Below are 16,582 nucleotides of genomic sequence, written 5' to 3' on the forward strand. Positions count from 1 at the left end.
GCAGCTGGGGAGCTTACCATCACCACAGAGGGATTAGCAGGAGAATGATTGGGCAGGAGCTCAGCATCAAACTCGTCCAGCCCTTCTGAGAGCCCTTTCTCCTCAGACAAAGTCAACAGCATAGTGGCATGTTTGGCTTTCATTGTCAGCATCTTGCAGTTGGAATTCAGGGAGGCAATCTGCTCCTGGTAACCTTTGATCTTCTGGGCCAGTTCCTGCGAAAACTTTTCCATGTCAGTCTTCAAGACAACAAAGCAGCAAAGGCAGTGACCAAAACATAAATAAAAGCGGGGGGAGATAATAAAAATAAAATACCACAGATCAAGAGCACGATGAGGAAGAGGAGTTCATCCTGCTGTTTCTGAGAAAGCACAAGCCTTGCCCCTCTGTCAGAGTAGCAGACCAATGAGGTCCCAGCTAGAGCTCTGACAGAAACAGAACATCAACAGCACCGCTGGTTTTCAGCTGCAGACAGGATGTTTGGCTGTCACACTCAGAGCACAGGCAAAACAGTAATCTCACTGCAGTGTTTTAACCACAAAGCAAAGAAACAGCACAGCCACAGGAAATGTGATTCAGTAGCCCCCCTCTCCTCTCCTGTTACAACAGATTCTGAACAAAGGAGCTGAAAATCACAACCCCAAAGGCCACTCTGTCAAAGCTAAGATCAACACAGCTATCTCCCTGCTTCTAAATGGAGTTAGGCCCAGCCTCTGTAATGTCCCCTCCAGATGACCAATGCCATGATAATTAGGTCATATGATGATTGAAACTGAAAAAAATGCACTGCTTAGCTCTCTGAACAATAAATAGCAATGAGCCACACAAACAGTGTGCCCCAGAAGAAGGGTTGTTAAACAGTGAAGATGTTTAATTCATTTAGACATAATTAAGGTCAAACATATGAAACTTAATGAGCATTTTAAGATTTGATAATTTGATAATTTCTCTGGTTTAATTAGTGGGTTCTTGGCCTGAATGACCTTCTAGTGTCGGCATGTTTACATTAAAACTTGTTTTCACTTGCGTATCTGAACTATGCAAATGAAAATAGATTCTGGCACATATGTAAAATAGGACAGTGCAAATTCTATTGTAAAAGACAAAGCCCTGGAACACAAATTATTATTAAAATGATGAAATCATAATCTGTTTACCTCATGGTGTGAGATCTGAGTCTGCAGCTCCTTGATGTTACTAGTTGAAACAGGTCTATCCTGGATGACCAGGTGACCTTCTTCAATCAGCCGCTGCAAATGCTTCACCTCCTGCTCATATTGCTCATACTGCACCAACGCCTCCTGCAGAGAAAACATTACCATAGTCAACTCTTACAGAAGAATTAAAAAACTCTTCCCTTCCTAAACCCTGCTGGCCAATCTGCCCGCTCTTGAAGGAAATATAATATTGAACACAATGCATTCTCTTAAGATTTGCTAACAAAGGTCTCTGCTTCTTTTGCAGAACAAAATAAATCACAAATCTCAATCACTAACTGTTTTGGTTGCTTTCCTTTGATTTAACATTGTCATATCAATTTAATTGTGCATATTAAGGAACTATTTATGATAAATTGCTGCATCAATGGGGTAACGTTACAGATGCAATACTAGAAGGTTTATTGGATTTTCTGTAAAGCACACATTCTATTTTACTTAATCTATTTTACTCAATCGCTATCGTACTGGTCACAATCGGCGTGCAGCGTGTCTATGACTGGGGCCTCAAAGACAGCCCACTCTGCTCATGTGGGCAGAAAAAGACAATGCTTCACATTGTGGAGGACTGCCCGCTGACAAGTTTCCCAGGTGGACTCCGTGCTCTACACACAGCTGTTGATTCAGCAGTTGCTTGGCTGCGCAAGAAGATTTTACTTACCATACAATTGTGAATTTTTGTCGTTTGAGCACACTAGACAGGTACTGTTATAATTCAGCCTGGTATTGCACTGTAGTTGTTGGTAAAGGTGGCAGGAGTGAACCCACCTGCAGTATGTTGCACTGCTGGATAGTGGTGTGCTGCAGTCGACTGGCCTCCTCCTGCAATCTCAAGGCAGTGTGACAGATTGCAAGGTTAGTGACCACCTCTTCAGGAATTCGCAGGGCACTCTGGCATGCTTGCACTGCCTGAACCTTCCGCTTAAATGTCTCCATTTCAGTAAGCAAACGCTGAAAAAATCAAGGTAAAGATGCACAAACACTACAGTGAGTGCATGCAGGTATCTGAATACTGATTATATGTTTGCATTGCTCTTTCTTCATAACCCAGACATAATTAGCTGATTTATTTTCAAGGCCGTTTAGCTGTGTTGAATAATGTACATCAATTTATCTTGTATTCATTTCTAAATTTTCTAAGTAGGTGGTATTAGTGAATGGACTTGAAAAGCAGTTTTCTTCCATTTGTTGACCTTCTAGGTTCTGTGGTATACTCCCTAAACTGACAGTACTGACAATCTGTATTCTGCTTGTTAGATACAGTACCTGTCTGTGAGACAGTTGCTCCTTGAGGCTCAGACGTGTCAGTTCAGGCGAGGTCAGGGTAGCCCGGGCTTGCTTCAGAGCAGCATGCAGTGCCTTTACTTCAGATTCAAATTTCCCCATGTCCTGGGAACCAGTACATATGATTAGAACAGCATGCATGTCTTGCAGCATTGGTCTTAAGAGAGAACTTGCTTTCAATAAACAAATGTACTTTCTAATGCACGGAAGGATATCTGGTTAAATATTTAACTTGCATGTTTTTTAATCCACAGTTTAAGTAAGCGGAAAGCATGAGTACCATATACGTCAACCCAGAGCTGCCAGTGTTTAAACTGTATAATGTACACTACAGTGGCGGCTCATCATAAGAGGCTATGGAGGCTAAGCCTACGTGTTACTTTGTAAAATAAATCGTTGTGCTATAATCATACTGATCTGTGATAGCCGTGTATTGCGGGTGGGTTTCGTTTAGCCTCTCGCACCTGTTCCATGCATTTTTGAACCTCTCATCACAGGTAATTATGGTCCTAGTTGAATGCTTAAAACAAACACTCAAAATAGAAAAGCAATCAGGAAGAGCTAGAGCAAGGTATCAAACATAAACTTATGTCAGTACTTTTCAGATTACCGTAACTAAGGTAAGTGCAACATATATACATAAACCATATATATATAAAAATATATTACAAAAACAAAAAGAAAAGTAACTACAGCATAACTACAGAAAGCTATTGTTTACACTTTTTTGTCAAAGTAAAGAATATCAGAAATGTTAAGGTTTCAATCTAGGCTATCAGAATTTCAGTCTATCTGTGTCATATGGGTGGGTCCAACCAGTTTTGGACCAGTCCTGGGTGATCAGTGGTTGTCGCCTGGGACAAAATCCATAAGGTGAAGAAATACCAGGTATAATGTCAGTGTTCTCAGGATCCAGGAAGTCTGCATGGCAAGTGTCTCTGATATGTCACATGGAATGCACCTTCTGACTCTAAGGTGGTTGTCAGGTGGCAAAACAAGTGATGCAAGGCTTTATGCTTGATCAAGCTGTCCAGTAAAGTGCTCTTGGCATGTGCAGGCTGTTTTATGAAAAAAAATCCTTAATTGTGGAGCCGTGCCTAACAGTGACACACTCAGACAAGAGTATCTCACTAAAGTCTATGCAGCACACAAAGAATACTTAAATGGCAAGTTGCTGAGTCTGGTTTGTGTGTATGCGTCGAGGACACTGATGATCAAGGCAGCTGTGCGTTTTGTACATTATTTTCATCCCACAGAGCTGTACAACTGCTATTGCAGAGGAACTTACTGCTTATTTAGTAGATACACTGCATCTTGACTCTAACCACACAACAGCAGTCGGTCAGGCTATCATTAAAACGCTTGCAAAGAATGGCATTGATTTCAACTGTGTCTACCTTTGTAATAATAGACAATGTAAAGTGTGAGAAACACTAGCTGTTTATGTTTACGCTTAGTCATATGTTTTTATTTTTTATTAATATATATTTTTTTAGATTGATAGGCTCCAGTGGCATATATGATGTTATATCATTTACTATTAATTTGATGGTATCTGTAGTTTTAAAACTTCACAAAAAATAATTTCTACATACTACTAGAAATGTACAGTGTGTATAAAGAAAAACACAAAAGCTTCGGTTTCAGGTTTTCAGTTAACATTTCTCCCGTGTTTAATATTTTGTGATTAGAGGCATCAAAATAGTTTATGGGAATTACACCGTCATTGTAATTAATGTGTCAGCATAAGTTTTTATGGTTTACAAAATTCCAAAATGTTGCTGAATATGCCTTCAAGCCTGTTTTAAAAAAATCTATTTTGTCTGCTTGTTACTTGTTTATTGCAGCCAACACAGATCATTTTAAAAAACACTTATTTCCAGCAAAAGTTTGTTACATTGTTTACATTTTCAATAGCGACTGGAGTTCCAATGTTACAATGTACTCGTACATCCGGGATATATGAACATTACGAGGCTGGTGTATGTGCAACAATTTCGGCTATGTTTATTTATATAGTCACCATGTACGTGTGAGTTTAAGTAGGCTATGCTTAAAATAGCTTTAAAATATACAAAAGAAAACATGGAAACTGTAAAGGTCTGATAAATTAATGTACAAAGTGAGAGTTGAGATGCAGTCATAAATACAAGTAGTCAAACCACATCACTTTTTTTAACATTAAAAGAGCAACATTTTGCTAAACATTTTTTGAAATGTAAATGGTGAAGTTTTAATAAACTGAGCAAGTGCTTCACTAACTTTTGATTAATATTACAAAATAAATCACAGGGAGATCAAGTTGAACAAACAACTATTTATTTGATTTGCAGTTAAACATAAATGTTCCATTAACAATTACTTTCTCCGCTTTGACTGTCTCGCAGGACGCGTGAATCTTTGGGTCAGACAAGACACCCCCCCATCCGCGCTCACTGTGACAAACTCAGAACCGTACTTACCTTTTCTTTATATACTACAATAAAGTGTAAGTAAGCCTTGTGCATAATTCTGCACAATGTGACAACTTGCAAATGAATCATTTAGCTCGCTTTATTTGTGCATACAATTAGCTTAGTGAATAGAACGACAGCTGCTTCATTTTTACATGTGGTGTGGCTTCCCCCTAACCACGCAGTAAAATTGCATTAGATGAAGGACTGTGTACACAGTACAAATTGCTAAACACAATGCTCTTGTTAAGATAAACACAGATGTAGTAAAGTGACAATAGATTCTGTTACCTATTTACCAAGACAGGAGTTGCCATTGTGGGGGGAAGAAGAAGGTGCTGAATCAATGAATAAAGGGAATTGTCGAGAACTAGCTATGTTATTAGCAAAACACGGCACATTACGATACGCACATAAACGAATCAACTATGTTTACTGGACTGCCTAAAACAATTCAAAATTATTTGATGTCAATTGAATAACTGATAATCAATTAACCCTGGTCAACTGTCTTTAAAAAAGGTCTGGAAAGCCTGTCATTTGTTATGTGCTGTACCAAGCAGTGTTTACAATCTGAAAGCCTTACAACTGTGGGTGTAACCAGGCTGAGTGAACCAAGACCAAGGATCACTGCGGGTAAAACTTAAAAAAGGGATTCATTTAGGGGATTTTAATCCCACAAAAGTATATTTAGTTTGTGCAGGAACAAATCCTCTGTGTCTCTCGTTTCTTAGCGGATACCCACACCGTAATCCAACACTACTGTTACAACTGTAAACAGTGAATCAATGACCATTTGCCCACACAATACATGTTGATTAAAGCTCCAGTACCTTGGCAGCATCCTGCAGGCTATGAAAGTGAATCCGGAGCTGCTGCTGCAGCACCTCAGTCTGCCTGCTGAGCTCAGACACTTGCTGAGACATCCCCTGTGTATGATACACCTCAGAGAGGTACTCAATCTTCTCACTCATGGCCTCCAAGTCGCTGTGGATCTCTCCAGACTCCTGCAGTACAGCCTGACAGGGGTGAAACAACACACACCTCATTAGAAACACCATCTGGACTTTCTAGCACAATAGCTAATATAAATATACTTGGCATGCTCTGCAGTGAAAAACCTCACAAACTTGCCACTGTACCTGGTAAGTCCTCAGCTGACTGTGAAGCTGGGAAGCTGAATTCCAGATGATGTGGCTTTTCACAAGGGCCTCAGCTTTTTCTGACCACTTCATGATGAATTCAAGCATTTCGTTAAAGTCTTCTAAATGTGTAGCAGCCTAGAAAGATCAGACAATAAACATACGTAGAGGAATGCAGACTCATCAAGAGTCTGCAGAACACTGTTACAGCATACAAAATGTACACGTTGTGCTCCTGGGCAAAGCTCTGGGGGGAGAAAAAAATTCTGGTTAGGAAACTGTGTGGTCCAGTGGTTAAAGAAAAGGGCTTGTAACCAGGAGGTCTCCAGTTCAAATCCTGGCTCACTGACTAACTCACTGTGTGACAACTGAGCAAGTCACTTAACCTCCTTGTGCTTCGTCTTTCAGATGAGATGTTGTTATAAGTGACTCTGCACCTGATACATATGTTCACACACCCTAGTCTCCGTAAGTCGCCTTGGACAAAGGAGTCTGCTAAATAAACATAATAATAATGCTGAAAACTGAGCAGGCTTGTTTTTATTAATTTTCACCTCAATGTTTTGGTAGACTGTAATCCTTGTTTAATACTAATGGATACAGTTTAAAAAAACATCAGAAAACATTGTGGTAGTGTTACCGTGCAGCATGTGTTGCAACAATGAAATTGCAGGACAAATCCAAATTCAGTGCAATGGTGATTTATTTACTGTTTAAGTTGTGACACGTGGAAAACACACACAAATCCATAAACCAATAATACAAAACAGAAACCTAACTCTAATTAGAGTACTAGCTTGTCACAGGATGTCTTGAGCGGTGACGTCAGACGCGGAAGAAACACACAGTACTGCAAAGTGAAATAGTGAATGAGCTTGCTCGCGCCGGTTTATTGCAAACGAAACAGTTGTACACAAAACAAACGGCATGTCGGCCAAAATAAATAGACAGATGAAACAGACGAAACGAAACCAAACAGTGGATGAACAAAGAAGTACCCTGCTGGTGCTTCCAGCACGAAATGGCAATTGTTATTTTAATTTAAAGTTTACTCCCTACTTTCTCTCTCCTGTTCTCCACTTCACACAACCCTTAGTGTGTGAAACGTGCACCTATATATACACACAGTTGTGCCAAGATTCAATTACTAATCAGTTATTCACTTGAATCCCAGCACATGAACTAATTTGTGCATTCCCCGTGCCTAAACACATATTACAAATAAACATTTAAAATCACTCTTGCTCCATATAGCCCCATTATACCCCATGCACCAATACCTATACACCAACATTGACACACCACATACAACATAAAACAGAAGAATATGCACAGGGGTGGGGCACACTGCCACATAGGTACACACAGTTTTTTTCCCTTTTCCTACTTACAGGACAGCTAAGCTGTTTACCTGTTTGTTCTTCCACTCTCTGTTGACGCAATACCTGTTCACCTCATCCTGAACACCCAACCCCACTGAGCAGGTGATCAGAGTTTATATACCCGTTCTTAACCAGGTAACCATTGGCACCTGCTCCAACAATTACATGGCTAGCTACCAATTTTTATCCTGAGCCAAACCCACAACCTAACGCCCTCCACTGGTTACCTGGCTAGTCCACTGGTACTGCAGTGGGGCCACTTTAATAAGGAAACAGAGCTCTGGTCATTCTCAGACTCATAAAACCTGCTGTCGCATACTTTGTCACAACATTTACAACATTTCCCCCAAAACTTGCTCTTTAATGATGCTTTTGTTTAAAAAACGATGTACTATAATGTGGTCAGTGTACCTTTTTGAGTTGTGCTGTTCTGTATTCTGCCAGCCTGTGGGTATGATGGTGAATCTCAGATAGCTTCCCTATGGCGTCAATCAGGAGTTTGGACAGCTGTGGGTTTTGCACGGCAAAATCTTGCACTGAAGCATCCAGTTCAACCAGTTTAATACCACAGCTCTCAAGTTCCTCACAGAGACCCTAAAATAAACACCAAACAACTTTCACTTAAAAGTTAAAACACTTTAATTGTATTCACATTTTTTGTTGAGTGCATGCTTCCCAAGATTGTATTATAAAAAAAGCTTGCTGCTCCAAACATACTACCGGTATGTAAAACCCACAGAGAAGCTTTGACTAACAACCAAACGAGCATGATGGGCTGAATGGCCTTCTCTTGTTTGTAAACTTTCTTGTGCTCTTATATGTATAAAGGTAGACAGACAGACAAACACTGTAAACAGCACAACAGTTGTAACAAAAAGCTTACCACTGTTTCCTCTTTAGCCTGCACAATATCTGTTGTTTTCTCCTTGAGTTTCAATGAAATTATCTTCATTATCTCTGAAACGTCTTGGATTCTTGAACTGAAGTCCTCATTTACAGCTCTGGTTTGTTGGATTTCCCTTTCCCTTGTTTGGACCTTAAACATTAATACGCCACAGCATTTACAGAACAAAAAAGATAACACGCGATTACCTGCCCTCTAATTTTCTGTCTTCTGTCTTCATATGCAAACACGGGTTTGTTTTAAAGTCATACATACATGTGTGACTCGAGTAGATAAGCTTGCTGTGAATGTGCTTAGTCAAAAGTTATGGTGCCACCTACTGAGGCAAGGCAAACCAACTACACAGTTAACAAAGACTGCTGTCTCGGGAGTGTACACAAGACAGATTCTAAGTTTCAAATTACAGTTAAGTAGAAGCGTTAACTTCTGAATTGCTGTTTACAAGGGAAATGAAACGACTACTTATCATACCTGATCCTCAATGGCCCCCAAGGCCAGGGTCACCTCAGCCAGTTGCACAGACATCTCTGAAGGCAGGATGGTGTACAGATCCAGGTATTTGTTCTGCTGCTGATCTGCAACCTTTTCAACAGTCTGATGGTGAATGATCGCTTCCCTGAGCTTGATCTGGAAAACATACATAAAAGATCAAGAACCTGTCAAAATGGACAGCATGCTGTATACTTATTAAGCATTTATCCACATTTTAGTAGTTTTAATACACACTGGTTCTAAATGATCTCACTACTACAGGGCTCTACATTGGCAACAAAAAGGGCAAGGCCAAATGACCTTCAGTTCAATAAATCTGTAGAGGATACCAAGGCCACTAAACTTAAGTCAAGGTCAAAGTGTAGGTTGTATAATTTTGCTTAGGATTCATACATAAAGCTAATTATTAGCCACAGAAAAGAAACACAGTTTCATCTAATATTTATTTATTTATTTATTCAGAAAATGCTTCTTTTTTTGTCAACCAGCAGCCTAGATTTGAGCCTGAGAGGGCATAGCGCCCTGCGCTGAAGCCTGGAATTGGCTAGTATCCCTAATCCATGGTACTGCTTTTGTTCAATTTTAATAGCATACAGGTATATTATACTCAGTTTAACATAAAAATATGTTATATGTTATATTATATATGTGCTAAAAATATGGACATTAACATAGGGGAATAACGGCAACTGAAACATTATTCAAGTCAATGTTTGTTGTTATTGTTTAGGACCAATCAATTCAGGACCAGTAAGTATTGCAAAGTTAGGTTCACATTTATATTTACAAAATTAATAATTCATGTAAATATAAAAAAATTAATAAAACATCAGTATTACAATTAATAAAATAATAATACATGAAAAATACTTAATCTTAAATATTAAGTCAATTGGTTTGCACTGCAGCAGTGTACTAGTGTTTGCCTTCTAATTGTTTGTATAAAGTTATTTAAGGGTCTTGTATTCAATAAGCTTTACTGACAAACCAGTAAGTGAGTTGAGAAGTTGGAAAACAATGTATAAAACATGTGGGCTGCAGTAATAAAACTGTGAGATTGGAATCTGTCTGCATCCAGCTGAATGACTGATATTATTCTTCACCACATTCAAACCCTAACATTACATTAGTTACAGTAAATATATTTTTTTTTAAACCTGAAAGTAAACCACTTGTAAGTATCGTAAACATCTCTAAACTACTGACCTGAAAAAAAAGTTTTGCAGATTGTGGAAGGCTTTCTACTTTTTTTGTGACATTATTATGCACAGTAGAAACCCATGTGCTTGAAGGGTCGAGTTCTTTGTTTGTTGTTTTTTTTTCCGTTGATATGACTTATACACACTATTCGTGTTGCTGTTTTGATCCAAACACTTCCTAATACATCATTGTTGTAGCTGAAAGGGCACTGCGGCCACAGTGGCTGTGAATAGACATACATTCTGAGGGGCATTGCGGCAACTGAGAAGGGCAACCATGGCAATTGCCGCATGGCCACTGTAAATTTTATGAGCCGTTACTGGCAATTTCTGTAGGGTTTTTGTAGCCTTATCCTTACTTACATTGACTCCCATGCTGCCAGTTAGGAGCTGCTTCTTACAGTTTATTCCAAATAACTATTGGTAAACACAATTGCTTCCATATCATTACCTGCAAGTGACTTGGTCCTTGGCACTGCAATCACTGCATGTAACTGAACGCAATAGTCAGTAATCATCTAATATGATTTTTAACAAACATAATTTAGCTTTACAAGTGTACCTCAAGTTCTTGTAGCTGAGCATCCAGATCTACTGTGGGATTCAGAAGATACTCCCGTGTGTCCTGGATCCATGTCTTCACTGTATTTAGCTCCTTTTCTACATCTTCACGTTCCTTCAACTCCTGCTGAACCAGCTTCTTGCTCTGCCTCACCTTCTGCAGAATGCTTTGAACACAAAGCAACAATTTTTCTCATATCACACTGATGACATACAACAAGTCAATAGCTAGAGGATGGCACTGTGTCTCAATGCAGGCTGCCTTACTGTGCTACATCACTGCATTCTGTTGCCAGTTCCAATTCTGGAAGCAGACTCACACTCATTAATACAATGCCAGTATCTTTCTGATGAGAAGGGGACATTTGAGTAAACCCACATCATTTTCAGCATTCTTGCCATGTCTATTTTTGTCATTTTTTAAAGTTATTAGTATTTGCTGTAAGATACTGTACTTTTAACAACAACATCCCTAAATGTTAATAGTTTTTTTGGCATTGGCATACTTTAGTATTCAACAATCAGCTACTTAAAACATACATTTGGCCCCACACGTTAAAAAGAGCAAGGACAAGCAGTGCTGTGTATTGTTGCATGGGAAATACATATTTGAGAAGGTGTTTTAGTACAGTTTTGGTGTGGTAATGTCACAACATGTGGACATGAGGTGGCAACCACCTTTGTTTGTCCTTTCTTCTTTAGGAAAACAACTAAAGTTTTTGGAGATTTTTGATACAAACATACAGTCACTGGCTTACTTTTCAAATCGATCCTGTATTGCTTTGATTTCCTGCATGCTGGGCAGCTCCTCCTGGGGAGGTGAGGGGATCTCAATGTCTCGGAGAATGTTGAGGGCGTACTGTCTGAGCAGAGCCTGTGCCGAGTACTCTCGCTCCACCTCGCTGCTGAAGGCGTCATGGCTTTCCAACAGCTCCAATAGCGCTGCCTTGGAGGCCTTCTCAACTGAGCAGTTTGGGAACCTATCCTGCAACTGGTCCAGAGTCACTGTCGCCTTCTCTATCTGCAAGACAACAAGCAGAACATCCCAAGGTGAATTAGCACATTATGCAGGCTTACTGGTCTCAACTAAGTCATCATCACTCCACTATTTGCTGCACTAGCTAGTCTCCAAGATTTACATAAATATCTGGGGTGGTAAGAAAGCTCAAATGGCATAAATATCATACAAAGACACATATTTGATATGTTGTGTTTATATTGTTTGTCATAACAATGACATTTGCCCCTGTTTCCACCATCAAGAGGAGAAGGCCGTAGAGTTAACGCCAAAGCAAATTTCTTGCGTCAGCTTAAATTCTTTCCTCTTATTTTCCATGCATTACTTTATTTCCATGAGCTTCACTCCAAAAAGAACATCAATACTTCATGTAGCCTGATCTAATAATATACTATAATATAATAGTATAATATATAATATATTCCTGTAATATACTGGTTAGTGGAAATATCCAGGATCCCAAACAAAGTACATGATAAAACATTTTTCCTGCCAATGTAGATTACAGGTCAAGACCCAGAGAGTAGCATTTAATTACATCATTTTTTAAATGATTTACAAACTAAATTCTCTTTTGGCTTCTCTTGAGCTATTCCAGTTTATTAAAAACACAATTTAAGCCAAATCTGGTTTTGCAGTTTTTTACTCCAACACACTACAAAAACACAGCACTTCCCATAATTACCTTATTCCTGAAACTTTTCCATTCCAGAGCTGTATCTTCCAGAACTTTCTCCTGACCTCGTGCCACGCTGCGCAGATGGTTCCAGCGCTGCCACACGGTGGTCATCGACCTGCTGATGGTGGCTTTGCTGGCATCATTGCCTATCTGTTCCAGCTGGGATGCCTGTTCCTCCAGTCCAGTAATAGTTTCACGGAAGCCATTCACCATGGAAACCAGAGACTTAAACAAAACAAATAAACAGAGGAAACTCAGTGATGCAATACTACTGATAATGGAAACACTTCTGTCAACATTTTTAATTGTGTTGACAACAATCCCTATAGCACAAACTTAGTACAGTTCTAGAATAAAATTCACTGTACAACAGTTTGCCATTTAACCAAGAGAGGGATGGGTCATGTAGGTTTAACATAAAGCAAGACCAATGAATATTTCAGAAGCTATTTATGTTATAATTTAAAATTAAGAGGAACGAAACTGGCCTGATGACCTGATGTATTATCAGTGCTGAAACATCTATACCTTATGGTTTTTGAGTTTTTCTTCAGCTTCTTGACTTGTAGCTGCTCTGGCTGTTGAAAACTCAGTTAACTTTTTCTCCACCTCATTCATTAGATCAATGACCTGCTGTCTGGCTGTCTGGTAGGCATTCCACTGTGAAACACATCTGAAAAATGAACATAATGGTTATTGTAAGTTTCTCTTCTCCTCTCAGTAATTTAGGAGACAAAAAACACATCATTGTAATAAACAGATGGTGCACTCCAAAATGCATGTCCAACTCCAGCCTTTAATTTATGTGTCAGCACAGCCAGGAGTGAGAAACCTGTGTGTGTGTGCAGTGATCGAGCCTCTATATTTGGTATTTTTCCCCCAAGGATGTCTACGATTATAAATACAATAACATCCATGTATCGCCACGTAGGCTGAAGGATATGAAAGAAAAGAAAAGGAAAACGGTATATTCATATACAGTACCTGTGCAGAAGTTCAATCTGGCCATGTGCTTGCTGACTGACCCCTACTCCTCTGTGCTGTAAGGATGTGACGGTTTGTCCTAGCTGCTTGTTCACTGTTGCACTCATGAAGGGTTCCAGTTGAGGTAGCAAAGCCTCTAGCCCCTGAAAATGACTGAGAAACTGAGCCTCGGTGCTGAAGAACTCGCTGTGATGTTTGTGGGACTCCTCAGAGTTCTCCACGTCAAGCCCATTGCTAGCCTCCTGCAGCAGAGAACCAGCATCCTCCAGCCAATCACTGGCAGACTGTACTGTTGAATGGTACCTCTGGCACAACACAAGAATCTGCTCCAATGTAGTCTGTAAAAAAAAAAAAAAAATGTGTAAAAAAACAATTAAAGGCGAGAAGCTGTTACTCATATGTGAGACTGAAACCGGAAGTATCATTAAACACATGTAGAGCTCTGGCACAAGTATCTGAATTATTTATTTGACAGTAATATGTTTATTTTTATTTTTTTATCACCAGCAGTGGAGGGGGCTAAAACTGTGCCATAAACAACAAGTATGAGTAATAGGCTTCGTATTCATGTATTACTCATGCTCAGATAACTGCCATACGCATTCCAGATACTTGTTTATACTCATTACTCGGCACACCCCTAGTAAATTCCTATTTTGCTTTACTGTAATTATTTTACTTTAACATGCCTTGCTAAACAAGGCTATGTTTTCACCATGGTATGCCACAATCAACTTTCAGAACAGTAACTATGTAGAATCCAGACTCGTTAATATTTCTAAATTTGGAAAACTCTTCGAACAGGATATACGATTATGATATAAATTAAGATATAGATCAGGACCAATCACAAACAAATGTTTCCTATACATTCTTAACATGCTGTAATAAAATTGTCTTTCACATTTTTACTAGTGCTGTTTAAAGATAACTTACAATTGGTGATGGGGGAGACTTAACTCTGAACACAAATCTTAAATCACCTGCTTGTTGTTCAAAGCTTTTTGAACATCTGCTTCCAGCTTTGAAAGCTGCTCAAGTGCGGTTTCCACATCGCTGGGAACAAGCTCCTTGGCTTTGGTATATTTCTGCTTTTCCTTGCAGCTCAAGGCAGCCATTATCCGAAGCCTTGACTGCACCTCCTCCTGTAGGATCTGGAGTTCCCTGATCTCTTCTTGTATCCTCTGGACTTTGACATCCAAACTTAGGGGATGACTTAGCTCATCCCTGATCTGCTGCAAGCACTCCAGAGTTCTGCAGATCTCAGTCTGGAAGTCTTTGCTCTGCACAAATCGTCTCTCACATTCCACCACCCTCTCCCCTACACTGGTCTGCAGGGACTTCAGTTCTTCCTGCCTTGAGGTTATCTTCTGGCTGGTGGACTGGTAAGCTGCTTTGTCAAGCTGAGGGGACAGAAGATGAAGTTGCTCCAAAATACACTTCAGTAAAGAACTGGCGTCCTGAACACTGCCTGCCACAGCAAGGTAGTTTTTGAGCTTTTCTTCGGCAGGTAGAGTCTCTTCATTTACTTTGACCAGCTCTTCCTTAATGGCCTTCAGTTGAGTTTCCAATTGCAAAGTCATGGTTTCGTGGTCTTGGAAAGATTCTAAGGTGTCACCCAAACTACTCACTCTTTGCTCAATACGCCTCTTCAGTCCATTATAAAGGCTCACAAGCTGAACCATTTCTTCTGGTAGCCAGGGCTGACCTGTACTGCGGAAACCCTCCTTCTTCTGATTTAGTTCATTGACAGCTGGCCCTAGGTTGGTAACTTCAGCAAGAAGAGATTTATAATCACTCTGTAGTTTCACAATATCTTTGGACTCAAGGCTAACAGGATTGTTGGTCATGTTGTGCAACTGCTCCTCCAGTTCAGTCAAAGCCTTTTTTGTTACTTCTATGAAGGAGGCATACTCCTTCCGGCTGAGAATTGCCTGTTGAATTTTCTCCCTCTTTTCTTTAGCCAAAGCTAAAACACTATTGTATTTTTGAGGCAGAGTGTTTAATTTGTCATCCAAGTAAGAGTGATCCACTTTACTGAGAGAGGGAAGTATCTCTTGACCAGTTCTCTGCACAATAAGCAGAAGATTCTCATATTCCAAGGCCTGCTCTAATACCTGTTGGTACTTGGCAAGCTGGGAATACAGCTCTGAGTCTCCATTCATGAGGTTAATCTCAGGGAATGTGACAATATCCACCTGTTTCAACCACTGGCAAACTTTATCCAAATCCATCTTAAAGTACTTCCTGGAAACCAGCACTTTTTCCAGCTCCTGCAGCCTCTGTGTGCATCTCTGTAAAGCCACCTCATAAACGTTTTGTAGCTCCTGCATTTTACTCAAAATGTCCATCTTCTCATCTTCTGTTGTGTCTTTCATCAGCTCCCTTCCTTGAGACCACAATGAGGTAAGCTCACTTTGATAGGCTTTCAGATTGCTATGAACTTTCTTGCAAATCCTAATTTGTTTGCTTAAGTCATCTGGCAAAAGGGCAATGGGCTCTTCTGGCATGGCCTTCCTCTCATTCTGCTGAATGCAGATGATAGCTTGATGTGTGGCCAGCAGGAACTGTGTTTTTTCAGAGAACGCTTTGCTGAGATACTTCTTCCGTTGGCCAACTATGTCACTAAGAGACACAACTTCACTTTGCACATCTGAGATTAAGTTTTGCAGTCGTTGTCGTTCATTCAAGCCAAGGTTTGCCATAACTCTGTCTGCATCTGCAATTGCTGCCTCCAGGAGCAGTTGCTTGGACTCCAGTTCACTACAAAAACTGAGATGATCAAACAGGAAACTCTGAGCTAGTTCTGGAGGGGGACTCATCTTCATGGCTTCAGACAAGGCAGGTTGTTGTTCCTCTGCCCATTCTTGAGCCTCCTTTAGCCTGGTCTCCACTTGGCTCATATCCTCCAGGGTAGTCTCAGAGTCCTGGATCTTCTTCACGATCAGTTTCTCCAAGTGGGCCCAGCGCTGCTCAAAATGACCAGTTTGCTCCTTCACTAGCTCTTTATCATCTACGGTCAGACGGTCTATCACTTTCTGTCCATGGTCTTTCAGATCATCAAGTGTGCACCTCTGCTCCTCCAGGGCAGCTGCTAGTTTCTTCAGAGCTTCTAGATATTCAGCTGTGCTCTCTGTGTCAGTTCTAGAAATAAAGTTAGTAAAAGATTGAAGGCAACTAAAAGCAACAGAAATAAGTGATATATTATTATTGGTGTAGTAATTTAATAAATCAGTAATGTACACTCAATTGTAAAAATCTGTTTAA

The 16,582-nt window shown here is 39.9% G+C and overlaps 1 protein-coding gene across 1 annotated transcript in view; it reads right to left on the reverse strand.

Moving 5' to 3' along the window:
• Nucleotides 1-16,582, reverse strand: part of LOC121316402 (nesprin-1-like) — a 161,502-nt gene that overhangs the window by 70,669 nt on the left and 74,251 nt on the right. Inside the window, exons 75-89 of the mRNA XM_041251476.1 lie at nucleotides 14,299-16,459; nucleotides 13,316-13,653; nucleotides 12,860-13,004; nucleotides 12,338-12,556; nucleotides 11,393-11,655; nucleotides 10,636-10,801; nucleotides 8,854-9,009; nucleotides 8,362-8,514; nucleotides 7,890-8,072; nucleotides 6,097-6,234; nucleotides 5,788-5,973; nucleotides 2,484-2,606; nucleotides 1,986-2,168; nucleotides 1,158-1,301; nucleotides 18-215 (exon numbers count right to left, since the gene is read on the reverse strand). Of these exons, the coding sequence (XP_041107410.1) occupies nucleotides 18-215; nucleotides 1,158-1,301; nucleotides 1,986-2,168; nucleotides 2,484-2,606; nucleotides 5,788-5,973; nucleotides 6,097-6,234; nucleotides 7,890-8,072; nucleotides 8,362-8,514; nucleotides 8,854-9,009; nucleotides 10,636-10,801; nucleotides 11,393-11,655; nucleotides 12,338-12,556; nucleotides 12,860-13,004; nucleotides 13,316-13,653; nucleotides 14,299-16,459 (4,756 nt within the window). The remainder of the gene's footprint in view (nucleotides 1-17; nucleotides 216-1,157; nucleotides 1,302-1,985; nucleotides 2,169-2,483; nucleotides 2,607-5,787; nucleotides 5,974-6,096; nucleotides 6,235-7,889; nucleotides 8,073-8,361; nucleotides 8,515-8,853; nucleotides 9,010-10,635; nucleotides 10,802-11,392; nucleotides 11,656-12,337; nucleotides 12,557-12,859; nucleotides 13,005-13,315; nucleotides 13,654-14,298; nucleotides 16,460-16,582) is intronic.

This window comes from Polyodon spathula, chromosome 5 (assembly GCF_017654505.1).
Source record: "Polyodon spathula isolate WHYD16114869_AA chromosome 5, ASM1765450v1, whole genome shotgun sequence".
NCBI classification, from domain to species: domain Eukaryota; kingdom Metazoa; phylum Chordata; class Actinopteri; order Acipenseriformes; family Polyodontidae; genus Polyodon; species Polyodon spathula.